The 27,173-nt window shown below is 54.5% G+C and overlaps 1 protein-coding gene across 6 annotated transcripts in view; it reads right to left on the reverse strand.

Moving 5' to 3' along the window:
- The window catches only part of PPP2R2C (protein phosphatase 2 regulatory subunit Bgamma), a 165,710-nt gene that overhangs the window by 35,551 nt on the left and 102,986 nt on the right, over positions 1–27,173 (reverse strand). For all 6 annotated transcript variants that reach the window (XR_005019941.1, XR_005019940.1, XR_005019939.1 and 3 more), the window contains 3 exons: positions 15,766–15,930; positions 4,865–5,034; positions 2,867–2,958 (listed from right to left, as the gene is read on the reverse strand). Coding sequence is in view for 3 of the 6 variants with exons in the window: in XM_036852383.1 (XP_036708278.1) it covers positions 2,867–2,958; positions 4,865–5,034; positions 15,766–15,930 (427 nt within the window). In the remaining 3 variants the exon portion in view is untranslated. The remainder of the gene's footprint in view (positions 1–2,866; positions 2,959–4,864; positions 5,035–15,765; positions 15,931–27,173) is intronic.

Consider the following 27,173-nt stretch of genomic DNA (forward strand, 5'->3'; position numbering starts at 1 on the left):
TTCCATATACCTAGAAGGGTGATTGTGGGCTGAGAGGACAATGGAAGGGGGACTATTTGGGGTCACCATCCCAAACAGCAAGGGGGAGCCATCTGTAGTAGGAGAGGATGAGGCTAGTGTTTAAGAAGAAGCAGGGAGGCTCAGAGATGGGAGTGGACAGAGAGGAGATGGCCCCAAAGGTACAGCATGAGCCCTGGGGTAGCCTTGCTGGAACTTCTCAGAACAAGCTTAGGCTTATCTGATTCCTGCAACTGGAAGATACTTGGTTGACACAAATCCCTTCTTCCCAGGCAGAACAGGTCAAGGGGAGCTTCCTAGAAGAGGTGGCATTTGAGGTGGGTCTTGGTGGCTCAGCAGGGTTCTTTCAGACAAGACAAACAACAGACTGGTGTGTGCAAATCATCGGACCATCCGCTGCCAATATGGAGCCATGGCCTTGCCAGGAGTTTCACACACAGGGTCTTACCCTCAAAGCAGCCCTTGAAAGTCATGATTTATTAGAACTACTTTCCAGGTGAGCAGACTCAGAGAAGTCAGGTGGCTTATTCAAGCATGCAGTTGGAGAGTGGTGGAGCATGGTCTGGAAATCGAGGGTGTCTGACCCCAAAACCGCTGCCCTTTCCTTGCCCCCAGGCTGCGCATCTAAGTCTTGCTAGAGTTGAGTAAGGGGAGCTGTGAGGGTTGTCAGATGTCCATCAGCTCTGTGCTGCTACCTATACAACTGGCATGCTGGAAGCTTCCCGTTAACATGAGATGGATAGAAAACGCTGAGCTGAGGGATTCAGAAGGTTTGCTTTGGTTTTCAAGGGTGAGGGCCCTGGAGGGCAGCACTTGCTTCTCCCCTTTGCCTCTGAGCTCCTGGAAGGCCAGGACCAGGCTTTATTTACCTTGGGATCCTCCTCTATGGGGCTTGCTGGGCTCATAGGATGCTTGTGCTGAAGTGGAAGGAGGTGGCATACCCCTATGCCTTCCAGAAGGTCAACAACCATTGACTGGACACTCCTGAGGCCCCAAGTGAGGGGCTCAGGATGGGCTGAGCTACAGTCCGACTCCCAGGGGCACCTCAACCAGTGGGGAAGGCAAACAGAGGCAAGATGAAAACATGTAATAAATGCAAAGGCACAGAAGGAAAACCCAGGAGGCTGGGGGTGTCAAGATGCAGAGGACCCTGAGGGCTTCCTGGAGGAGGTGGCCTTGAGTTGAGTCAGTAAAGTGACGTGACAGCAGGAGTGAGCCAGGTGCAGTGTGGTCAGGGTGCCAGGGGGTGGGAGTAGAGCGGGTTGTGGAGGAAGGTGGCAGGGACTACCAGGGCTGGGGTGGCTGGCATGTAAAGTGCATGGCAGGAAGTGGTGGGTGAGAGGCAGGACAGCAGCTCCAGGCTGGGCACCCGAAAGCCAGGAAGAGAAGGCGGCTCCTGTCTCTGGAAGCCCTGGATCCCTGTTCATGGACGCCCCCTGGCGGTGATGTGAAGGAAAGGCAGGCAGTGGTCGCAACCACTGGGAGCCCAACGCATAAAGACAGAAAGACAGACAGGCAGACACACACAGTGTGTAATCCCCTTTTTGCCGTCTTCTGAGATTCTAATAGACCCCCCAGCCCCAGACCTACTGCCGGTAATCCCTGGGGAACCCCCAGTGTGTCAGCCTGGGGGCAGGCCCCTGGAGGGAGTGCCGCGGGTCCCCTCTGACCCCGCTGCATCAGCCCGGTCTCAGGCCAGGGCCTCCACCTGGTTTTCTAAGTGTCCTTCAGCGGATGCCCTGTACCCACCGTACTGGTTCCTCTGAGAGCACTGTCCACTTGGAGACTCCTCAGGCCAAGTGAGCCCCAGGATGCTGGCAGAAGCTCTAGGGGAGCCCCACCCTGGACACAGCAGCTCGACCCCCCTTGGGTCCCCACCCATCTTCCCTGGTGGTCCCGGTGGGTCTGTGCTCACAGCCACTCAAGGTGGTAGCACAGAAGCTCTAACATGACCACGGCGGTGCCGGCCACACTCAGAAATCGGGGACAGCCCAGGCTGCTCCCGGCCGGACACGCAGGACTGACGGGGTCCATGTGAACGGACGCACCCCGGGATGGCACCTGAGTCGAAGGCTGCCGGCTCTCCCTCCGCCCCTTCTCCCTCCGCCCCTTCTCCCTCCGCCCCTTCTCCCTCCGCCCCTTCTCCCTCGCCAAACCCGCTCCGCTAGTGAAGTGTGACGGCCGACAGGCCGATCTCCTGGCCAGAGTGCTTTCCATCCCTGCACGGTCTGGTCAGCTGGGTCCCTGCCCTGGGCCTTCCCTGTCCACACTCGCCCTGGGCTGAGCCAGGTGATGGGGAAGCAGGAACTCAGGTCAGGCTCAGAGCCATTTCCCCGGTGGGTGGGGCTGTGAGAGGCGGCTGCACCTGTGGACGCCCCCAGCCCCAAAAGGTGCAGGAGCTCCGCCATGCTCCCCGGAGCCCAGTGGGCCTGAAGCTACAACCACGATGGCCGGAGGAGGGTGGAGGCGGGTGTAGACCGGTGGCTAAAGCCCTCCCCGCCTCGGGGCTCTGGCACCTGAACAGCCCTCACTCCTGACAACCTGGGGAAGGGGCTGCACGGTGAGGGACCAGGAATTGACTAAAGATGTTTCCACTACCACTCAGGAGAACAGGGCTCCACATGGACGTTAGGTATAGTTTCAGAACGTGACGTTTCATTTCTGCCCTTGAATCTGAGAGCTGAGAGCTCGAACCTGCCACAAGAAAGACTGGGGCTCCTTGGAACACCTTGATTCCTCAGGCTTGATAACAGTTAGTTCCCCTGACACATCCCGCCCAGGTCACCAGCCGGCCCTGCAGAGTGGAAGGTCCCTAGTTAGGTGGGTGGGGTCCAAGGTCTGAGGTTACCTGTCGCTCCCATTCCAGGCGCATTCGAACTTGTCAAAAATGCAGTCGTTCTCATAAAGGGAACAGAGCTTGCTCCGAAGGTAATCGTGGACCTGGTGAGAGAAGGGGACGGGGTGAGCCGAGGGGGGCACCCCGAGAGTCCTGGCCCCCCTCCACGAGGAGGGTCTCACTGAGCAGGGCTGTGCCCTCCAGGGTCTGGACGGCACTCCCAACTGAGCCCTGCTCATCGGGAAGGGTCCATAGCCTGGCACATGGCCGACCCCTGAGCTGTGGCCAGAGAGGGGACAGTTACAGTGACAGAGGGAATAACGCCAAAGGGGACCAAATCCTGGCTTTGCTCCTCCCTGGCTGTGTGACCCTGGACAGTGTCTTCACCTCTCTGAGCCTTGGTTTATTCATCCTTAAAGTGATAAGAGCACACACCTCATGGGCTATTCTGGGATCAAATGTAAGTGACTATTTGGTATAGGGTCATGTCCCCTGAGGACCATAGTCACCGTGCGCACACTGGTGACCATCATGGAGAAAAGGGGAAGGAGAATTCACACAGGGCTCTCAAGCGTGATCTCGGCAGATGCCACCTGTCCCGTTTTATAGATGGGGCACTGAAGCTCAGAGGTTAAGTAACTGGCCCAGAGTCACACAGCGTACAAGTGGAAGACCAGGATCCTCTCCCAGGGTTACCAGACACCGCAGGAGAGATGGCGATGCCCCATGACCTGCGTCCATCTGACTGTAGCCCCATCCCACAGGCTCTGCACCCACGGGGCCTCCTGGGTGCCAGCTCTCTTCGGGGACATGGCCCTGCCCTCCGGGTGGCGGAAGGGGCAGGTAAATGGGTAACATGAAGCCTGAACTCCTGGCTCTGCCCCTCTGTGACCCAGGGGAGTCAGTTAGCTGCTACGAGTCTCAGCTCTGTGCCCCTTCCCAGTGGGGCCCCTCCGCCTCCCAGGACACTGCCCTACCCCAGGCCTTGGCAGGGAAGGAAGACAGGGAAGGGGGCTGTGCAGCTCCCATTTGGGCCTCGAATCTGTCACTGCCCAACTGTAAGGCAGCTCCCCATATCCTAACCTCTCAGCATCCCAGGTTCCCTTCCTGTCAAGTGGGGCCGATATCACCCCATTCACAGGGGCAGTAAGGAATAGAGATGAAAAATATATGTGGCACTCTGTGTGCACCCAATACTTGGTGACACTATGAGGGTTTGGCTGGGTCTTCTGGGGGGCGTGTTTTCCCACTCACATCTGCACAACCAAATCCTACTCATCCTACAAGGTCCAGCACAAATGTCACCTCCTTCAAGAAGCCTCCCAGACTGCCCCAGCTAAAGACATAACTGGCGCAGCTTTAAAACAGTCCCATATTTCTTTCCAGTCCCCGCCATATTTTAACATCACGTGAATTTTGTTTTCTACTCCCTAATATATATGGATGAATCATAACAGAAAAATAATAAACGACTTTCCGGGAAGGTGTCCCATGCTTCATCCTGTATGCCTGGCTGAAGAAGCCTGCACTGAGGATTTAGAAACGTACCCCGCTCCCATTTCACCGCTGTGTCACTAGCTAGGGACGCTCCCTGGGAGAGGGCAGTGCTTAGCCTGCGTTAATGGTAGGACTGCAGACGCCGGCTCCGGGGGAGGGAAGCCATCGTCTGCACCCTCAAACTGAGCCCAGCCGGATGCTCATCTTCCTCCCCTGGACCTTGGACTGCAGGCCTAGTCACAGCCCTGCCTCAGGGCGGGAGCCAGAAGCAGATGACACACAGCTCCCCGTGAGGCGGGGCTGAGCAAGTTCTCCTGTCCGTCCTTGGCTGAGCTATGTGGGATGAGCTGCCTGATTTCTCAAGCCTCAGTGTCTTCACCTGCAAAATGGGCTTATGAAAGCCACCCTATAGCTGGGAAAGCCCCTCAGTGTGAGTTCTCAGCACAGGGAAGGGCGGCCGCGGGTCTCCCACCCGCAGAGGGGCTGCGAGGTTTTCCAGGCATCAGTGCCCACCTGGTAGGTCTCTATGGGCCGCGCCTCCATGTTCAGGTCCCAGACCTTGACTGTGAGGTAATCGCGGGTGAGCATGTACCGGCCGCTGTGGCTGAACTTCACGTCCGACACGGAGGAAATAATTTCCGAGAAGAAGGAGCGGTTACTGGGGTCCTCGGGCTCTTCAAATACTGCGGAGACAAAAACAACCACCGTCACCGGGCCGCTCCCACCCATGGGGTCCAAGCAACAGACGACTCCGTTTCCACTCTGGGCTCATGCGGTAGGTCATTTATTCATTCATCAAACTTATAACTAAATACAGGTCAGGCCCAGGCCCAGATGGATCCTCCAAAGAGGGAAGAACCAGCTCTTGGAACAGTGTTTATTGAACATTTACTCTAAGCCAGATTCTGTGCTGAGCCTTTCCCGTGTGTTACCTTATCTAACCCCCCAATAAAAACATCAGGTCGGTACCACTAATATTCCCATTTTATAGCCAAGAAAACTGAGGCATGGATGGCCTCAGAGCTGGAAAAAGTGGTGGAGGAGGGATTTGAACCCAGAGTTGTACTCAATGTGCTGCTCTCTGCTGCCTCCTGCTGGTGATGCCAAACGCCAGGACTGTGAGGTGTCCGGGCATCCTTGAAGGTGCTGGACCACGTCCGGGACTAGGCTGGGCACTGCCTGTGGTTCTAACTGGCTCTGGGGCCTCTGTTCATGGTGCACACAGGGCCGAGCCCCACTCATAGGTATGTTCTGTTTGGCTGCCATGCGGGTTGTAGCAAAATCAAACCTCGCTACCAGGGATGCAGCCTGAGTCCCGTTTGCTGCCTGCCACCCGCCTCCTATTATTTTAGCTCAGCTGCTCCAGACAGGAAGTTGCTTACCTGACCCCTGAAGGCAACAGCTTGCTGCCTTTACCAGAGATCCCAGAGTGGGCAGTGAGCGGCTCCCCAAGCAGCGTCCCTTCCCTGCTCTCCCCCATAACCAGGCCTTCCTGACACAAGGAGGTTCCCAGGCAGCAGGACAAGCTCTTCCAAGTTCCATGTCTGTTGCTGGCTGTCCCAATAGTTTGCCCACCTCACTGGACAATCAGATCCTGCAGTGGCCCTGGTGCTGCAGCAGGATGGAAATTAGGGTCCCTGCTGACCATTTAGGACCTGGGCCATGGATGGGCCTGGGGGTCAGGGAAGAGGATGGGGTGGCGGGTGGGCAGCCATCTACAGCCAGTCTGGAAGGACTTTTAAACATTTGACAACCTGCCCAGCTGTCCCCACGGGCACCGGCTGAGTGGCTGCCCTGCCTGCTGGTCTCGAGGCTCCAGGCTTAAAACAGGGAAGCAGAGAGCTGATCACATGTCCCCAGAGGCTCACAGGAGTGCCCTTCCTGCTGGCCCCTCCTAGGTGGGAAAGTCCCATATCCCACTTCCCAGGTCTGTCCCAGCCCCTTACCCCCCATCTGGGAACCCGTTCTTCTTGTCCAAGGTAGACACTGCTCCTGCCTTTCCCAGAGATACAACTGCTGCCCAGCTCCCCTCTGCAGGGTGGCTGGAAACATTTCATGCCAATCGGATGCTCTCATGTGGTCATGCCTACATGCATTCACTCATCCTCTCAGTTAACCAGTCCATATTGAGCGCCCACCATAGCCAGGCACTGTTTGAGGCCCTGGAATGCTGCAGTGAGCAACACCCCCTTCTCCTGGAGCCCACATTCTCCTCCCAGAGACAGACAGTAAAACTCAGTGACATGCGATACCGTTGGGCCGTGGTGGAAGAAAGATAAAGTGAGGAGACAGAGAGAAATGGGGGCTGGTGATTTGGATAGACAGGGCCTCTATGGGAGAGCACATCTGAGCAGAGACCTGAATGAAGTGAGATACCAGGGAGTAGAACTCCAGGCAGAAGTCATAGCACGTGCAAAGGCCCTGAGACAGGGATGAGCTGAAGGCCACGTAGGCTGAGAAAGGCGAGAGCGAGGGGCTGTAAGCCACGGGAAGGGCGTCATCCTGTAGGCAACAGGGAGCCACAGAAAGGCTCGGAGAGAGGAAGGGCGTGGCAAGATTTGGTTTTCTCCAGGATTCCCCTCCTTGCAGTGGGGAGGAGACCTCCCTGTGGGTCACCTTTAGCCTCTAAAACCTCTGCATTGTGATTGGTCATCTCACATAATCGTGTTTTGTGCCCTGGTACACTGACACCTTTATTTTTGCAGGTATACGCATTCGTAATTTTTCTTTGTTAAGCCAAACAATTTAAATCAATGACATTTCCCTCTTCTCTCAGATGCCTGGAATAAAGACAAATTCAATACTTGATTTCTTACTTGAACTAAAGCACTGAGATTCTGTATTGTCTTTAAATGGACAGGGGTATAGACCTAATACTTGGGAGAAATGGGGCAGAGGGTTTGAAAGAAGATGCACCTCAAACTCTCTTCAGGGATCTGGGTGGCCCCCCGCACTTTCCCTGGTATGTGGCAGGAACTCTCTCTCGACTGAATTAGCACCTCTGCTGCTAGGCGTCAGACAGAAGGTAAGACATAAAAGCATAAAGCGGGGTCTGTCTCTTGCACCCCGACTTTCTACCCCTCGTCTGCCTCGGTGGATTCCTCCAGCCTCCACCTGAACCACTAGGGCTGGTCCAGCTCACTCCGCCCTGCACCCTGCAGAGCTCCTGGCACGCGTTGTGGGGTTTCGGTAGGCGGATGGGGACCAAAATCACAGAGGAGCATCCGTACTGGATGTCACAGAGCCAGGGGCTGCGTCCTCTGCTAGCTTTCAGGAGCAGGAAACCACAAAGGTCAAGGGCTGCGAGGATGACCTAATCCATAGTTGATAACAGAAGCACCGAACGGCCCACTGCAGCCTCAGTTCTGGCTGTACTTGGGCACTTCTGATGGTTTTTTTTAAGCACAAAAGCACCAGAACTGAAAAAGATTAGTGGGAAGGATATTAACAAGCCTGAAAAAAGTTATACCCAGAAGTTCTTCGTTTTCTTGTCAAATATTTCTATGAAATTTTTGATACAACTATTATTTGTCAAAAGACTGCAGAATCGGGACTTCCCTGGTGGCGCAGTGGCTAAGAATCTGCCTGCCAATGCAGGGGACACAGGTTCAAGCCCTGGTCTGGGAAGATCCCACATGCCGCGGAGCAACTAAGCCCGTGCACCACAACTACTGAGCCCACGTGCCACAACTACTGAAGACCGCGCGCCGTGCTCTGCAACAAGAGAAGCCACTGCAGTGAGAAACCTGCCTGCCGCAACGAAGAGTAGCCCCCGCTCACCGCAACTAGAGAAAGCCCGTGAGCAGCAATGAAGACCCAGCACAGTCAAAAATAAATAAATAAAATAAATTTATTAAAAAAAAAAAAAAAAAAAAGACTGCAGAATCTTCCATATCAATCCCTCCCCTCCCCCTCCCCCCCACAAAACCTGCACGTCCCCAGGCCATTAATAAGAGATAAGAGGGTCTCCTTTCTAATTGACGGAATCACTAAGGACATTTCACAGTAATGATTGCTGTCAAGAGTTTAAAGAATTGCATCCCAGAGCCCCTGCCACTCGTGGTGGGCTCCATCCCACCTCTCTCCCCTGCCCTAATTATTTTGTAGTTGGAGGGCTCCGAAACAGCAGAAATCTCTGTCTGATGTTTTTTTAAAAAAATAACTTTGCATAATTAAGGCTCTCGTGGCCCTAGCTGGTTCCCTGACAATCGCATCCTCCTCTCTGGGTGTCACCGCTGTCACACACGGGGGAAGGGTGAGGACCCCCCTTCCCGCCACCCTCGCCTAAGTGAAGTGAAGTGAAGGGACCCTGGGGAGGTTCTGAAGCACCCATGATCCAAGGAAACAGAAGTGAAGCCTGAGGTGCGGGCCAGCCTTCCTCTCCAGCCTTGCACACGACTCTGAGGTGTCCCTTTTCTGCTTAAAGCCCTCCATGGTTCCCAGTGCCCACAGGATCAAGGTTCAAGATCCCACATGTAGCTGCCAAGCTCCTTCCTAACTGGGCCCCAACCGGCCTGCTGCTCCAGCTTCACATGCCCAAATTCGCAGGGCCTCGAACAGGGTGAGGCAAGCAAGACCCCTAGGGCACCACACTGAACAAGTCACTCTGGGGTCACTTTAAATGAATGCCTCCTTCAATGTTGTGACTTAGGCATCTCGCTTGCCTTATCCTAACCCTTGCCCTGCCATATACCAGGCAGCAGGGCAGAGCCAAGCTCTGGGTGACCTCAGGCAAGCCCCTTAACCTCTCTGAGCCCAAGTTTCCTCACCTGGAGGACAAGCATGGTGAGACCTCCAGAGGTAACACCTAGAAGCACCTGGCCCAGTGAGGGACTTGAGTAGCTGTTCAATAAAACTGCATAACTGTTTTTATAGTTATTTTTCACATTGTTTTCTCTCCCTGAAACTTCCTTTCCCATTTTTAGCCTCTGTCTTTCTCACCAACTCCTGTACATCCTTCAGAACCCCAACTCAAACATCCTGTTCTCTGTGCAGCTTGTCCAGATGTTCTCCAAAGAAATCAAATGCTCACCCTTGCTGCCCACACAGCCCCGGGATGCCCTCTTGTATGGCATCAGTGAGGATGCCTGGTCACCTCATGGGGCTGTGAGCTCTTGGGGCAGGGGGTTCTGCCTTTGTCACTGGTCATCCCGGCATCCCTGCCCAGCCTGGAACCAGGCTCAGAGCACAGTCTTGCTCACAGAGTGAACAGAACCTTCTGGTGCTGCCTGCCCATGTGGCCTCTTCCCCGTGCCTTTCCTGACATATTTCTTTCCCCACCTGGTATGATGCCACTTACATATCTAGGCACAGCAGTGAAACCTGTATCTGCTAGAAGTGGCCTCTGGGGGCCCATGGCTTTTGCTCTGTGTCCCTCTCAGTGGCACCAGCTATGTGCCACTCCTCATTGTCAGCATGTGGATGGTCTTCTCTGGGCATGGGTGGGGAAGTGGGGGGTAAACTGAGCAGGCAGAATTGATCAGATGGGGCTGGGATGAAGGGAGGTTCAGGGCTGATGTAAGAGCTGCCCTGGCTTGAGCCACACGCTCAGGGACAATGGCGCAGGGCAGTGAAACCCTGGAGAGAAACATGGACATACGGAAGTGGGGCTGCAGGTCTGCGGAGGTGGAGAGCACAGGAGGAGACGGGCCTGAAGGAGCAGACGGGCCCTGCCCAGTCCTTGCCCCTGGCTGCCCTGGCAACGGGTCCCTCCTCTGCTCTGAAATTATACGAGAACCTCCACTTGAATGACGAGCACACGCATCCAGCCTAGTCCCACCTTCCCACCTTGCGCTCCAGGAGGAGCTGGGGTGGGGGGTGGTCCCTGCAGCAGAGGGAGAAGCAGTGGGGTTGTGGATCACAGGGTACCTGTCGCTCCCGCACGATGCCACTGTTGGGGAGGTGCCTCCTGCGAGGTCACCTTCCCGCCCCTGACACCCCGCCACCGGGAAGGCTGAGGCCGTGCAGAGGGAGCAGGGATGGGCAGTCACTCTAAGGCGGTGGGCACAATGAACTCTCACTGATGAGGAGTTAGCAACTGTCATTCTCTGCTTATAACTGTCCCCTGCTCAGCACCGTGTGATGGACCCCGTTGGACAAAATAACATCCACCCCAACTGTGGCCCCCCGCTCCGCAGGGTCTGCCCCCCACCTCTGTCTTCGCACCCCACAGCTGTCCCTTCACCCCACTGCAGCCAAGCCCCTCGCGCGGCAGGGCCCTCACCCCCTTCCCTCTGCCGCCTCTCGTCCCAGGCTCACTCCTTTTCATTCTTCAAGGTGCAGAGATGCCTCCTCCGACCACCTTAAGTCAAAGCTGACCACATCAGAGCAGCCGCAAAGCCTTCAGAAACTTGCCCGCTGTCACGCTCCCATTTACTTACCAGTCTGCTTGCTCCATAAAGGCAGGCGCCCTCTCTCTGCACAAAGCCTGCGGCCACCCCTCACCCTCTCTCACTCTCCATTCTCCATTCAGCCCGTGGGCAAAGCCGACCTTCCGTGCGGATGCAGGACCCGACCCCCTCCGCTCACCGCACCCACCCTGCTCGGAGCATCAGCACCCTTCATCTGGGTTACTGGGCTAATCTCCCAGCTGGTCCCCACCTCCACCCTCCTCTCAGCAGCCAGGGGGCTCCTATTAAAACACAGCCAAGCAAAGCCCCCTGTGGCTCCCGTCCTTTCAGAGTAAACCCAGAGCCCCCGCCATGGTCTGTAAAGTCCTCTGCATGTGGACCCTCTGCTCTCCACATGTGCTCCTCTCTCCGTGCGCCTCTAACCTCACCCCCACCTCCCCCGACTCTGCTCCTGCCACACGGGCCTCAGGATCCAGCTACGGGGCCCTGGCTGTGCCCTCTGTTGGGGGCTTTACCCTGGCTCTGCCCCCAGATATCTGGAGCCTCTCCAACAGAGGGGGGCTAGGTCTGGTCTTTCTACCCCAGATCCATTACCAGGGATGAGTCCTGGGAGTCTACCCCACCCTGACCCTTTAAATGAACCTGGCTCACCCACAGTTTCCATAAGAGTTCTTTGTTCTCAAGGCTTCTGTGAAGATTAAGTGAGAAAGAACACAGGCTGATAGGCATGAGACTATTGGAGCCTCTATCCTGGTTCCACTTAGCTGTGTGACCTTAGGGAAATGTCTTAACCTCTCTGTGCCTCTGTGTGATAAACGATAATGGCCCCCAAAGACGGCCACATCCTCATCCCTGGAACCTGTGCACATGCTACCTCACGTGACAAGACTTTGCAGATGTAAGTTAAGGGTCTCGAGCTGCAGAGATTAGCCTGGATTCTCCAGGTGGGCCCTCTGTAATCATAAGAGGGAAGGAGGAAGGTCAAAGGCAGAAGAAGAGATCACATGATGGAAGCAGGGGTTGGAGTGATGCATTTTGAAGATGGAAAAGGATCGTGGGTGACCTCTAGAAGCTGGAAAAGACAAGGAAACAGATTCTCCCCCGAAGCCTCCAGAAGGAATGCAGACCTGGCGACACCTGAATTTTAGACCTCTGACCTCTAGAACTGTAAAAGAATATATCTGTGTTGTTTTCAGCCACTGTTTGTTACAGCAGCCAGAGGAAACCAATACACTCGGTTTCCTCATCTATAAAATGAATAATCGAGTACCTCCATCATAGGGTAGCTCTCAGGACTTAATGAGATGTAAACTTCGAGCAGCACCCGGTGTGTAGCAAGCCCTTGACCAATGTTAACTGCGGTTCCTGCTTCACCCAGCATCGGGCTGTCACAGAGTAGGGGTTCCACCAGGGGGAGCGATTGCCATTACCACCTATTCTAGGGAATCTTCGTGCTTGGGCACAGCCCTTCCTTTTGGCAGACTCTGTGCTGTGAAAAGCAGAAATAACTGCCTATTTTGAGGATTCAAGCACAGTCGTTTCCATGGTTACCCTGTCATAATGACTAGCAGACAAAAGACCCGGATTTCTACTGCTTTGGAGAAAGACAGCAAGCTGTGGGCTGGGTAGAAGCAGCCCGTGCTTCCTGGCTCTGCCCTTGATGGGGAGGAGCCTGGGGAAGCCACTGCATTTCTCTGACCTCGGTTTCCTCATCTGCCCAACGGCAGAAGTCAACACGTGATCCACTTGTGATCCGGGACGCCCTTCCTTCAGTGAACAGAAAATCATGGTCTTATCTGTTGAGAAAACGATGCTGTGACCATTCATCTCTGGGGGTGTCTCTATCAGCCATCCCCTGAGTTCTGAGTAGTAACTGAGTAAATGGATAGAAGTGAGATGCAAAGAACGGGTCCTAACCTCCAAGTCTCTTTAAAAAAAGACCTGGCTCCAATAACAACCATTTGTTCTGATTAAAAATAACAACCTAATTGGCAATCGTCTCCTTGCCAGACGAGGGCTAAGAACAAACGTGATCTGGAGAAAGCAGACAGCAGGGCAGATATCTCCTCTACTCACGACTTATGGCAAATTAAATGAGGGAAGGAAAACAGAAGCTGCAATGTATTGTACAAAGACTGGTGAACAATCCTGTCACTGGCATTAATGAGAAAGTGCAGAATATTGAGTTTGAGCATGAAAAGAAAATTCTAGAAAAATTTAAAATACATTTTTGATGCAAATTAACTCTCATAGAAAACCTATATAAACCAATAATCAAAAAAGATTTACACTTGAGTTTTACTAAGACTTCAAGGAGCTGATATGTTATACTAAATATTCTAGGGAAAAAAAGAGAAATCAGCCAGTTCATTTTACAAGAGAACAATCATCTTAAAACTGGGCAAAGAGCGTAGGCAAAGAAAATTAAAGGCCAACTTCATCTATGAATATTTACGCCAAAAGCATAATTTTTGCATTTATGCAAAAATTTCCTGCCCTCAGTGTCACCAGGCACTGAAAAAGGTCAGAAGGTGCGATGTCCCTCCCTTCATACCTTGGCCGTGCCAAAGCCTTCTGGAACTTCTGGAGAGGCAGACTTCTCCGTGGCCCTATAGTTAATTAATACTCACTGCAGCCCCAGGAGAGGGGATGAGAAATTCAATGGGGTTGAGTCATCAAAATAAAGTTACAGCTCTTGCACTTGACTTTGTGGGCTGATTCACATGCAGCTGCACACCACCAGGCGTATGACGAGGACGTGCCTGGAATCTATGCTTGTGTGCCTGGGCTGGGGAAATGTACGAGTGGTGGCCGCCCTGGTGGGTGGCTGCTTGTTCAGACCCCAGGGAACCAGCTAACACAGTTACAGAAGCCGAGAGGGGCTCTGACTCTCACATCCAGCCCACGAAGAACGTCATTCAAGCAGCGTGGGCGGACACAAAACCATCTCTATTCTCCCTAAATTCCATCCTTCCTGCACACACACTCAGGGACAATTTCTGGAAGTATTTCTTTCCATGCTTTTCTGTTTCCATTCTTTCGGTGAAGTAGCCATTGCCTTGCTTTTCTCCCCCACGGAATCTTTAAACATCATTCCCCCATGTCATTAAAAACCTCCTAAGTCAGTATTTTAAATGTCTGAACAATATTCCATTATACAGACATCATCATCTGGCCACGCTGGTGCCTTCCCATCTTGGAGGCTTTGCCCCTGCAGTGTCCCCCTTCTAGAAGATTCTTCCCCCAGAGATCTGCACGGCGCACTCCTTCAGCACCTCAGAGAGACCGTTCCACTGTAACCTCCTCAGTCAGTGGCACTGACATGACCCTCCCTACACTCTGCTTTTTTGGCGGCTGTTTACACCACTCACCACTTCTTGACATCACACCACCTAGTTAGGAGTTTATTGTCTGTCCATTGGTTCCTGCTGCACCCCTGTGTCAAGCATAGTGCCTGGAGCATGGCAGGTACAGACAGCCTGCCTGGATGGTTGTGTGTGCCCCGCCGGCCCCCGCTCCACCCAGAGAGGGAGATCTGCCCTCGCCGCCCTGAGAGCTGACAGCTCAGCCCTCGGGAGAAGGCTCGTCGCACACAGAGGGGGTGTTCCCAGGGTTCCTCTGGGGGAGCCCTGGGGCTCGTGGACGGGGGACTGCAGCTCCAACAAGTGCAGACCCAGACAGCGGACATCCTGCCTGGCTGTGGACAGGAGGAAAGCCGGGCGAGTGTGTGGACAACCCCGGAGAAGGGGGCTGGGGTGAGACTAGGGGACAGAACTTGGCCGAGGAGGGAGGAGGGGCTGGTGGCTGCAGACAGTCCTGGGCCTGAGTGCCTGGGGGCTGCGGCAGCACTGTCCCCTCTGGCTGCCCAGGGAAACCAGGCTCCCGGGGGGAAGACGGTGACCCTGTCCCTCCCGACAGCCCTCTGCCTCCTTCACCCAGACTTTGATAAGCCCTCCAGGGGCCAACTGGCCACCGCTCATTCATCTGTTCACTCGTTCATTCATTCAACAAGTGTGTATTTCCAGACACTGCTGTAGGCACTTGGGGTGGACACAGAGATGAACTGAAGCCCCCGTCCTCCCGGCAGGGGCCACATCTGCCCCCTGCCCCCTGCTACTCCTGCAGTCATCCAGGGACGACCCTGTGGCCTGACCCTCTGCCTTCAGGTGCCTCTGGGGAGCACCGCATCTGTGGGGAGCACCGCATCTGTGGGGAGCACTGCATCTGTGGGGAGCATCGCATCTGTGGGCAGAACTGCATCTGTGGGCAGAACCGCATCTGTGGGGAGCTGCCGCACAGCCCAGCACCAGGCAGCTCAGCCCGGGGGTGAGGAGCACCGGTTGGGGTGTCCCAGAGTCCCGGGTTCCAGTCCCACCCTGCCACTTTTCAGTGTGGGTGACCTGGGCCCTTCCCTGAAGGCTCAGTTTTGCCCTCTGTGCGGGACCCGCTGGGAGCTCGTGCGACGATGAGATGAGCTGATGCAGGTAGAGAGAGAGGTGGGGCGCCTGACTCAGAGTGTCCAGTGTGAGCTCTTCTGTGGCGGTGGTGGTTGTCTTAAGAGGTTCCCTTGGACCTTGGTCAGCCCCGAATCTCCTTGGCACCTCTGTGGCAACACCATGGCTGGCCCTGTGGTGGATTCCAGCATGAGGTGACCCCAAGGAGCTCATAGGCTGCTGGGGGAGACGGAGCAGCCACAGAAAATTCCACAGGGTGTGGCTAGTCTGTGAGAGGAAAGCTTTGGGGGTTCTGGGGGTTCAGAGGAGGGACCTGGCCCAATGTGGAGATCAGGGAAGGCTTCCTGGAGAAGGTGACAGCTGCATGTGGTCCCTTCTTGGCTTCCAGTGCCCAGCTCGCTCCCTGGCCCTCGTCTGTGGAGGGGCTTGGGGTAGAGGCAGTGGGTGGCAGGACCAGGTGCCCCCTCCAGCAGCGCTAAGGAGACACTGAGTTCCCCCCCAGCCCATCCGGAACACCCTCATGCCCCGCCCACCCCGCCGGGCTCCAGCACCGGGACGGCCCCGCCCACATCTACCGCTGCCGGGGGCCCTGGCGGGCATGCGCACTTACGTTTGGAGTGCTTGTCGCACAGGGCGGCCGCACGCATGTCGCAGAGGCGCAGGGAACCCTTGCTGCTGCTGTAGACGAAGAGGTTACAGTGGTGCGGGTGGAACTCGGACGCGGTGATCACCTCCGTGAGGTCCTCCATGTTGGCCGGCTTGATGTCCACGATGTCTGGGTGGCCGAGTCAAGGAAGGGGCGGTGAAGGAAGGGCGCCCTCGCGGCTCTGCCTTTCCCAGCTCGGAGACCCTCGGGTTTCCCGACGCCTCTCCTCGGCGCACCCACCTGCCCCGCGTCTGAGCTGGCTCCGTTCCTGAGACTCCTGGACAAACACCCCGCCACGGAGTCCCCAAGCTGCAGACCTGACTGTCGTCGAACAGCCTGCTGGTTGTCCCTTCTGGGTGCCCGTCCACTGTTCCCATAAGGCGGGACTGCCGCCTCCTTCCTGACCTGTGCCCCTTCTCCAGCCAGTGCCCATCCGCTGCCCGGCCCCACGCAGGGCAACCCTTGAGGCTTCTCCCCTCTGCCCCTCCTCTTTCAGTTGCCAAGCAGGAGGCCAGGAGCGTTTGTTGAGTGCCTACTACATGCTGGGCTGTGGACACACTAGGTGAACAACTGCAGTTCTCCCCGTCACTCTGTGAATCGTGTCTGAGCTGAGTGGCCAGGTATCGGTTGGCTCCCCTCCTCCCCCGCCCCGCCCTTCCCACACCCCCGCCCCCCCCCGCCCTTCCCACACCCCCGCCCCCACTCCCTTCCGCCCACAGCATCAAGACTCTGCTTTGGGGAAAAGGTTCTCTGCCTTTCTGGGTTTTCAGCTCTAATCTGTGCCTTCCATTCCCACCCACAGTCACGAGGGATAAGCATATGGCGTCACATGTGCCAGTGGAGGGGCTCCAGACTTGGAATACTGGGAACGCTGGGAGGCAGCTCTGTCGTCTCTGCGGGCTGGGTGGTGTGGAGAGGAAGGGACGGTATCTGCTGCCATGACAAGGGGAAACCCGGAGACTGGGGCGGGGGCAGACCGCCCCAAAGACAGAGTGGATGGAGAGAAAGATCTGTCAGTACCTTTAGAATCCTGCGTGAGGATTCACCCGAAAACGGTAACCCCTGGACGGTTAAATATAGGACCCAATAAGTCCATTTTCTGTTTAGCGTCAAGAATTTTGTTGCTTGGAAAGGAAGTATCTCTGACTGAAATGCTGGGGCCCAGAGAGAGTAAACAACTTGTCCAGGGTGACTCAGCAGTAAGTGGTGAGGCTGGATTCCTGTCCATTCGCCGTTGCCTACAACAGCAAATCATAACCCCTTGCTGTAGCATCCTAGGCCTGGCATACCCTGGCCTCTCTCTACCTTTCCGGCTTCAGATCCTACTAGTGGCTCTGCCCTATAGGCACTTTCCTCTCGAACAGCGACACCTTCGGTCTCTGGTCTCTCCAGCCCTGTGGGGGCTCTGCACAGCCCGTTCCCTCTGATGGAAATGCCCCCTCCTCCCTCTTCTTTGCATGTGAGCTGTGGATTCAGAGAATGCCAGCTCTGCCACCTCCTGGCTGTGTGATCCTGGGTGAGTCCCCCCACCATCCAACCAGTTCCCCATGCCTCAGTTTCCTCATCTGTAAAATGGGCTAACAGTTCTATCCTCATAGGTTTGCTGTGAAGATGAGAAGAGGCAAAGCCCTTGGCAACTGCCTAACACATCGCAGAGCCCAATGAATGTCAGGTGCTCTTATTATTTTTTATTATCTGGAAAATACTGATTGAAACTCTGACATTCATCTGCTGTCAGCACCCCCCTCCTCCACCTGCCCCAGGCTGCTTCCTCTCTCAGTAAGAAAGAGACATTTTCTGACTTCTGTAAACAGTAGAATTTATAAAACATCAGAAAAGATGGTTGAATCTGTGCAATCAGAGGAGGGTCTCTGTGCAGATGCTCAAATCTTGCTTGCTAGAAGCACACCATTAACCAGAAACTTAGAATCACATCAAAATAGAAAGAGAGGGAAAAAAGGAGCTATGTCGTCAGTGCCTGAATTGGTTTCCCAGGAAACTGTTGTTTTCTGGTACGATAAGAAGCAGAGATTAAATCATGAAAAAGTGAGACTAAAGGTTGAGAGAGAAAAACAGCCAAGACTTCTGGAATGTGAATTCCATCAACATCAACCTGCAGCCCCATCCTTCTCAGCCTGAGCCCCCGCTGATGACTTTGCCTGCTTAGAACGGCTTTAATTTCCTACTGAACTTAAAATGGTGTCTGGAGAAAAAGTGCCGTCGTTTAAGAAATGCACATGAGTACAGCACCTGTCAGATGTTCTGCAAACGGGGACTGAGGTTCTCCCACAGGACTTGGGACACCAAAGCCGAAGAGGGCCTGGGAGAAACAGAAGTGCCAGGCCTTAGGGCACACAGGTCAGGTTTGAATCCCGGTTGTGTCACTTGTCAGGGGACGTGGGTTTTTACCGTGTTTCACCCCTCAGGGAGTGAAGATGCCTTTCCTTGCAGGTGGTTCCCTGAACATCCCAGGGAGACCTGTCACCCGGCCTGAGGGGGCTCAGGCCGCTGTGACTTGTTGCTTTTGCCAGTGAATGGAGGGCAGAAGTGACAAGTGATGCGTGTCACTTCCAGGCTGAAGTTCTGAGAGCCAGCACGAGCTGTGCCGTGAGCCTCAGGGGACAATGGGCAGGCTCCTGTCACCTCTGAGACTTTCTGACTGTTGCTTCAGGATCACCTAACCCTCTTGACTGAGCCAGTGTCCAAACTCTTTCCTTCCCGGCCTCAAGCTGTTCTAGAATCCAGTCCAACAGAGAAGGGATCAGAGGTATGATGTCTGAACTCTGGCTCATGGAGACCGAAACTGGGCTTTATGAACCATCTTTCTAACCTGGGAGGCTGTGGACGCCAGTGGCCAGAGGGAGGGCAGTGTGGTGGCGTGCAGCCTCCTCTCCCAGGCCCCCAGACCCTGGTCCCAGACTCACGTAGGGGCCAAGGCCACGCAAATGGGTGTTGCCTTTGGCTTGATCATAGTGGACGTGCTTCCTGCTTCCTGTTTCCCGTGACCCGCATCACTCTAACCGCTCCTGACAGCGTCACAACAACCATGTTCAGCTGTGGCCTGCCTTCTGCAAACACTTGCTAGAACTCTGAACGAGGCCATGATGGCTAAGTCTGCGGGGTTCAGTCATGTCTGCAGGCTCTACAGCTAACATGCCTGAACCAGGGCTACACAGAGCCGGCCGAGGGGGGAACCCACGTGGACCGGGGACCCTGTGCGTGGGCTGAGGAGACAGAGTCTCCGATGCCTGGGTCCCATCAACAGCCGTGGACCACGGCTCTTACAGCCTATGCATCACTCGGGGAATCTCTCTTGCTGCTTCAAACAAAGGACTGGATACAGTGGGTGCTGGGGAAAGATGATGTGAAGCTCAGAGCTTCATTTCCACCTGATGCTGGGGGAGGAAGACAAAAGCACCGTCATGGCCAATGTGTGCCTCTGAATCCCAGGGCCCACAGCCTGACCCAGCACCTCCAGGACAGCACAGCGTCCTTCAGGGCGTGGCCATCCCACCGGGTCCACGGTCAGCCAGTTCCTGGACGGCTTCTCCAAGACCTCTGGCTCTGCTCGTCTCAGGATGAGGATCTCCCTGTGGGTGCCCAGCTCCTCACTGGCCATCAGGTGTGTGAGAGCCAAATTATCGAGAGGGGCTGTCCCTACTGAATCCCCATGGTCACATCACAGAGCAGGGGCCTGGAGACGGACTCCTGACCAGCGAAGTAGGCGTGGGGAAGCCTCCAGAGCACGGTAATTACGTCCCAAACAGACACCACAAACACTCCTCCGGGACCCCCGCCTGAGTGGCCACATGCCTGTGGACTTTGAGACACTTGACCATACACAGTGGCCTGGACTTTGGCAGGACCAGTGCTGGGTTGGAAGTTGGGGGCCTTGGGCCAGGTGTCTGGTTTTACCTCTCTCTGGAATGTTCAGTTCCACAGGCAGAAACCACTTCCATCTGTAAATCTCGGTTTCCCCTATCTGCAAAATCAGGGGTTGAGTATGACCCTGGAGCGCCCTTTCATTTCGAGGATTAACGCACAGGTGGCTTCCCCCATGCCCACTTCAGGATCAGCTGCATGAATCCCATGTGTAGCCGGTGCTTTTTTCATGGCAGGACTGACCTCTCTCGGGAAGGAGCATAATTAGACTCATTTGCAAGCCCCCCTCCCCCCGGCAAAGCTGGATGAATTATTCATGTTCTATTTTTCCATCTAATTGTACACCAAGTGCCTGATGGCTTTTGCTTAACTTTCAATCACACTTTGGCAGCTAAGAATGATTCTCCCTCCTAGGAAAGTTTGTCAGACACAGGTAGGCGGAGAGGGGAGCAGGTCATGCGGAGAGGATGAAGGGAGAAGGTAGACTAGCTCTGGTCCCCACCCCTTGGCTGAGCGCGATGTATTTTTCTCCAGTGCAGTGTGTTGAATGGTGCCTCCCCCCTGCCCCCCCCAACCCAAATACATGTCCACATCCTAACCCCCAGAGACTGTGAATGTGACCTTATTTGGAAAAAGGGTCTTTGTAGATACGATCAGGTTGAGGGTCTCAAGATGGGGTCTTCCTAGATTACCTGGGTGGGCCCTAAACCTGATTACAAGTGTTTTTATAAGAGACACTGAAGGAGAAACAGAGACACCCAGAGGAGAAGGCCATGTGGCATCTGAGGCAGAGGCTGGGGTGATGCCTTGGGCTGCAGGAGCTAGGAGAGGCAAGGAAGGATCCTCCCCAGGAGGCTTCAGAGGAACACAGCCCTGATAACACCTTAAGTGCAAACTTCAGGCCTCTGGAACTGTGAGACGATAGATTTCTGTTGTTTTAAGCTGCCCAGTTTGTGGGAAATTATGGCACCCATTGGGAACTCAGACACCCAGCCTGCTTCCTGGAAGCTGGGGAAAAGACACGGGTGTAATGCTAGTATCACGGACAGCTTCCTCTACCTCCATTCCAGACCTCTTCCTTCCCCGCAGTTCCCTGTTTTAGCAGCCCCGGCCCTGAAATGCAGAGCCAGGAATCAGGGCAGCTTCTGGATCCCTCCCTCTCCCTCCATCACATCCAACCTGCCTCCGCATCCTGTGCTCGTCCTTCTGGAGGTCCCTCTGCTCTGGCCCTCGGCCCAGGCTGCCTAAGCCTCAGTGGGGCTCCCCGCCTCTGGTTAGCCCCCCAGTCTCAGCTAGAGTGAACTCCCTAAAATGGGGGTTGGGTTCCCCTACTCCCCACCCACAAGAGAAGGCCTTCTATTCAGGCTGCAAATACTGGCTGACCTGTTTCACTCATCTGAGTGCTGCAAATACTATTCAGGCTGCAAATACTGGCTGACCTATCTGTTCCACTCATCTGAGTGCAGGCAAAATCGTTTATACCCCCAAACTCCAGTTTATACCAAACTGGTACCTGTACCCACCTGAGATGCCCTGTGGCTGCAAATACTGGCTGACCTATCTGTTTCACTCATCTGAGTGCTGCAAATACTATTCAGGCTGCAAATACTGGCTGACCTATCTGTTTCACTCATCTGGGTGCAGGCAAAATCGTTTATACCCCAAGCTCCAGTTTATACCAAACTGGTACCTGTGCCCACCTGAGATGCCCTGCGGGCTGATCAGATGGCTTCTCATCTGTGTCTGTTCAATCCTCTCCACGTGTGAGTGAGGTGCCCCCCTTTCTGTGGATGAGGAAATGGGGGCTCCGCAAAGGGAAGCCACTTGCTCGGGGCCAGGCAGAGGGGGACCAGCCTGGGACTGAACCTAAGTTGAGTTCCAGAACCTGCAATACGCAGTGTGCAGTGTGCTGTGACTTGGGAGGCAAAGCAGAGCGGGGACGAGAACTCTGGCCCCTGACAGCCTGGGGCAGAATCCCGGCTCTGTCTGCTTGCTGGCTGTGTGTGTGCAAGTTTCTGAATCTCTCTGTGCCTCAGTTACCCCAAGTTCAAAATGGCAATGGTACGCCTTACCTCTTAGGGTAGCGGTAGGATTAATTAAGATGGTGCACGTGGTGTGCTGAAGACAGGGCCTGGCGAGGAGTAGGTGCTTTGTAAGTGAACTCCTAAGAAGGCATGTGGCATAACACTGCAGGCAAGGGCTGACTGGCTGCCAGGGGGCCTGGATGCCAGGCTTAAATCTGCCTTTAATCCATGCGGCGCCTCCCTTGGGCCAGTCACTCAACTTCTGTGGACCAGTGTGAGCTGAGGCTCCAGGAACACGAGAGGAAAAACACAGCCACGGGAGCGTGGACAAGTGGGCAGGAGGGGCTGCCGCCTCCCTGGGGCACCCAGGGGCCTGGGAAGATAGCTCTGGTCCAGGCAGCTATCTGGCTCCAGCCCCTTTTCCTTCAGTGGCCAAGTGTGAATAAGCACACATGTAACCCTCTAGACCAGGGGTTGGCACACATTTTCTGTTAAGGGCCAGAGAGTAAATATTTTAGGCTTAGCAGGCCACAAGATCTCATCTCATCCAGGCTGCTGAACTCCGCTTTTGTGATGCAAAAACAGCCACAGACACTGTGGAAATGAATGGGTGTGGCCGTGTTCCCATCAAGCTTTATAAACTGGTGGATTCCTGCGCCCACCTCTCCCCACTGGGCTACTCTTTGCTGACCCCAGGTTTAGAAGAGGGATTGCAATCTTGCTGTTGTAACAGAAGCCTCCCTTTACTGCTAGTGTGTAAGACGCCTGGGGGTCAGTAAAGCTCAGAAACGGGTTTGTCCTGTTCCATTCCAGAAGGAAGGTCGTGGTTCTTACTGCCAAGGACACAGGAGTGTAATCCAGGTGAGCCTTTGCAGAGTCATCAGGTTTGCAGAGATTTTTATAGAAACTTCTTCATCTCTCGCTGCCAAGAGCATCGCCTGGTGCCCTGAAACCAGTGGGGTGACACCAGCACCAGGCACCACGGCCGATCAGTTCGAAGCCACACCGCTCCGTGGGATCCCACTCGGAGGGTCCTGAAACTCTGGAGAGAAGGTGGCTATGCTGCTGTGGTCCTCACTCCTTTGAGGTGTGAGGTGCGCTTCTCAGAGCCTTGGTCTCCCTTACCTATCCCAGGAGCACCGGTACAAGGGCCGTCACTCATCCCCTGGGCAAATCTCCGCTGACCATAAAATGAGTCAGGCACGTGAAATGAATAAACGTCATTGGTTCGTTCCACCGAGGGGCTCCAGTTAGAAATAGGTACATAAAGCACTCCATAAATGTCAAAGAATTACACAAGTATCAACTAATGTGACGGGGTTTAGCGGCTATGCCACGACAAATGCCTGTAAAGACACAGCAAGTAACTGAGCTCTGAAACACAGTCAAACCCTTGGAGGGCTGGTGAGGACGGCCCCCTTCAGGCCGGGCACCTGGATGTCCCTGCAGAAGGGACCGCCCACCCTCCAATCCCACAAAGGAGGAGAGGGAGATGAGGGTGGGGAGGTGACCGGCCCAGGGCCAGAGGTGGAGGCAGAGCAAGGATGGAATCCTGGCTTCCGAACTTCCAGCCGGTGTTCCTCCCACTGCCCGCTCTATTCTGGAGTGACTGCACCTCCACACAACGTGGAGTTCTCCCACGGGGTCAGCACCCCAAAAGGCCCTGCTGCTGGGGCTCGCTGGACTGGCTGTATCCTGGGCAAGCTGGATGTTGAGAGTGGGCAAGGGCTCCATGAGGAGAAGGATGTGGCCTTGAGCTCCACTGGTTGAACTGAGCAAAGTGTGGTTTATCCAGATGTCCTGGGAGGAGCACACTCTCAGGAGGGGGAGGCTGTTACCATGGTGACCAAGCAGCCGCGGAGTAAGGATGGAGGCGGTTCTGCCAAAGGCCACACCACACGAGGCGTCCTACACAGGCCCCCTGCACAGGGAGGCAGTCTCGCTGGGGCGTGGCCAGCAAAGCTGCTTTTTTTCAGCAAATTTTCTCCAAAAGATGACCTGGCTACAAACGTGAACTGTGAGCCCTCCGGCCTCATCGAGTCAGATCCTCCGGGAGGTTCTGGGCTACCTGTGCCTCTGGTTTAGCTTGCTCAGGCCGCCATAGCGAAATGCCACAGTTGGGTGGCTTCAACAGTAGGAAATGATTCTCTCACAGCTGTGGAGGCTGAAAGTGCAAGATCAAAGTGTCAGCAGGGTTGGTTTCTTCTGAGGCTTCTCTCACTGGCTTGCAGGTGGCCATCTTCTCCCTGTGTCCTCATGTGGTCATCCTTCTGTATATGTCTGTGTCCTGATCTCCTCTTCTTATAAGGACACCAGTCAGGACACCAGTCATACTGGATTAGGACCCACCCTAATGATCTCATTTTACCTTAATCACCTCTTTAAAGACCCATCTACAAATACAGTCATATCCTGAGGCGCTGGGGGTTAGAGCTTCAACACACGGATTTTGGGGGGACAAAATTCAGCCCACAACAGCCTCCTTCCCTTCCCTGCTCAGAACCTTATTAACTATGATGGTGCAATCTCACTCAAAGAGAGGAACCAGGTCGCTGGGGCCATGCTGGGCCGTGGGAGAAGGGCTGTTCTGAGTAACCGCTCGCTGCGCAAAGCCCACTGAAACCCTGGAGTGTTTTCTCTGTGTGATGAGCCAGAGTGAACACCTCTTCCAAAAGCCAGCTTATGTGATTCCCAAATTCTCAGACAGGCAAGAAATGACGTTTGAGTCACAAAAACCAGGGCTCGACAGTCTAGCTCCACCGAATAACAGCTGTGTGACCTCTGGAAAACTTCTCAGCCTCTCTGTGTCCTGCTTTTCTCATCTGTAGAATGAGTGGATACCATCAGCTTTGCAGGGCTGTAATGGAGATTTAAGGAGATGACATCTCCTTCATCAAGGAGATAAAGGTCCTAGCACATGGCTGGTACTTTTAGCAACAATTAAAGTGAGTTAAATCTGAATCAGTATTTCTCTTCCTCTGAAACAAACATGAAATAAAGCGGGGTGCAAAAGGTATAATGTTTGTTGCCTGGAAGGACACTCTGGAAAGACAGTGAGGGTTTGTGCTGGATTACATGCCTGGGTTTGTATCCAACCCAGAGTTGGGAGGGGAAACCCAAGGTGGGACAGAGCTTGGACACACACCTAGGTGGCTACCTTCTCATGGCACCGAGCAGGAGCAAACCAGACCCTGTCCCAACCTCTCAGGGCTCCTAGCCCAGCAGTGAAACCAGATGTTAGCCCCATGATGGATGCTCCAGGAGAGACATACAGGGTGCATGTGATGAGATTTATAACAAGGCCCTGACTGGTCTGGAGAGTCAGGGAAGGGTCCTCTGAGGCAAAGGCATTAAGCTGAGGCCAGAGGGTGAGTAGGAGTTATCGAGGCAGAGGGTCAGGCTGGGGGAAGTGTTCCAGGTGAGGGGGAAGCATAAAGCTGGGGAGTTGCAAGAGGGCAGGCTGCTGGAGCCCCAAGAGGGAGGGACAGAGGGCAGCTGACAGGGCTGTGGTCTGGGGTCGAGGGGGGTTTGATCAGGAGTGTCTTACAGAAGTGCCACAGCGGCCTTTCAGGAAGAGACAGGAAGTGCTATAGAGTTGCATGTCCCACCACCCAGAGGAAATGTTAGAAACATCATACAGCTGCCAAAGCCCATGCATCTGGCCACTTATGTTATGAATCAATCCCCACTCTGTCCTGCAACAGTGCAAAAAGCACCTGCTTCCCTTAGGACGTAAAACAAGAGCCAGAAACGTTATTGCATTGACAGAACTGGACGGACAGTCTGAGTGGCTGAGGGCTAGGAGGGCCATGGGCAAGTGCACCCGCTTCGCAGAATGGAGAGAATGACAGCACCACCTACGCGAGCTGCCGCGAGGATGAAGTGTAGCAAGTGCAGTGCGTTCAGCTCAGTGCCTGCAATAAGTGTGCAATAACAGTGGCTGTCCTGGAGGTTGTTACCATCATGACTGAGAGGCAGTGTGGCGTGACAGTGACGTGCGTGGGTTCTGCGTCCAGATGCCCCAAGTCTGAATCCCACCCACTTCCCAGCTGGGTGACTCTGGGTAGATTACTTAACCTTTCTGTGGCTTAGTTTACTCCCCTGTAAAAGGGGGATGTTAATCTTGTCTACTCCACAGTGATGTCGGGAGGATTAAATAGGTGAATATGTGCACGGTGACAGAGTGCTGTTTGGCACAGAGTAAGTGCTCAGTAAGAGGTGAAGGTGGTGTGGGAGGTGGTGAGGGTGATGGTGGAATGCAGCTCTGGTCGCGGATGTAGTCAGCACCATGGACAGCGCACAGGAGCCCTCAGCCTCAGCGGAACCCAACCAGCTGCCTGGCCTTGCTGAGCCCCCAAAGCAGCGGTGCTGATAACAGTTTAACAACATGCTTTCTGGATGAAAAGCTGATTTTGGAGATTCAGACTCAGGGCATTTCTAAGCAGACTCGCCCCACTTTCCTTATCTGTGGGAGCATGAAAAAAGGCAGCCTGTAAGGTGCTTGACAGTGGTCATGGGCTGGTGTAGGTCCTGTGTTTAGAGCCTATCAGCCCCTATACTCACCGGCCATTCTGCTCTCACAGCCCCCAGCACGGGAGGCACGCCCCTTTGAATGGAAGAGAAAAGTGAGGCTCAGAAGGCCTGAGTGACCGGCAGGGTCGCCGGGTGAGTGAGTGTTGAAGGCAGGGTTGAACCCCAGGCTCTAGGGTTTTGGCCAGCACAGAGCCTGGCACATGGGGGGGCCTTGGTCGGTCCCCTCCTTCGCTCCCTGTGCACAAAATAAGCCCAGCCCACAGGTGGCCGAGTGCTGACCAAGATGTGGAACTGCTTCAACATCCAGCCTAGCTTCAGCACCTGCTGCATAAACGGGAATTAGAAATTTGTTCCAGGCTAAGGCTTGGTGTGATGCCAGCTTCCACCACGAGAAATCCCTCAGTGGGGAGAAAAATCAACTGAACCATCTTTAGAAGTCTCTGGGTGCTAAGAATAAAGCAGAGGTCCGTCAGCTGAGGCCCCCTGTGCAATCTGTTACCTTTAAGATGCTTCAAACTCAAGAAAAATCACCCAGAGCTGCCTAAGAGCCTCAGAATGTTGGCATTAAAGGACTGAGAGGTTGTTTAAACAGATATGGAGATGGCACTGGGGAAAAAGGGCTTCAATGAACAGAGAAGATGTCGGGATTTATGAGAAACAGCCTTAAGTATTTGAGGGGCCATCGTCTAAGGGGGAAAATAATACCGGCCAACTGCCAGGCCCCTTTATGTGAATGATTCCTTTACTCCTTACCAATATCCATATGGTAAGGAATTTGGCCCATTTTGCAGTCATGGAAATCGATGACAAAGGAGGTAAAGCAATGAATCTGAGTCCAATTCTGCCGGAGCCCAGAGCCCAGACTGCTTCTCTTTAGTGTCTGGGGTCATGGAGCCCCCCACCTTGGAGCCCAGATTTGCAAGGAGGCATCTA

This window comes from Balaenoptera musculus, chromosome 5 (genome assembly GCF_009873245.2).
Source record: "Balaenoptera musculus isolate JJ_BM4_2016_0621 chromosome 5, mBalMus1.pri.v3, whole genome shotgun sequence".
Lineage (NCBI taxonomy): Eukaryota > Metazoa > Chordata > Mammalia > Artiodactyla > Balaenopteridae > Balaenoptera > Balaenoptera musculus.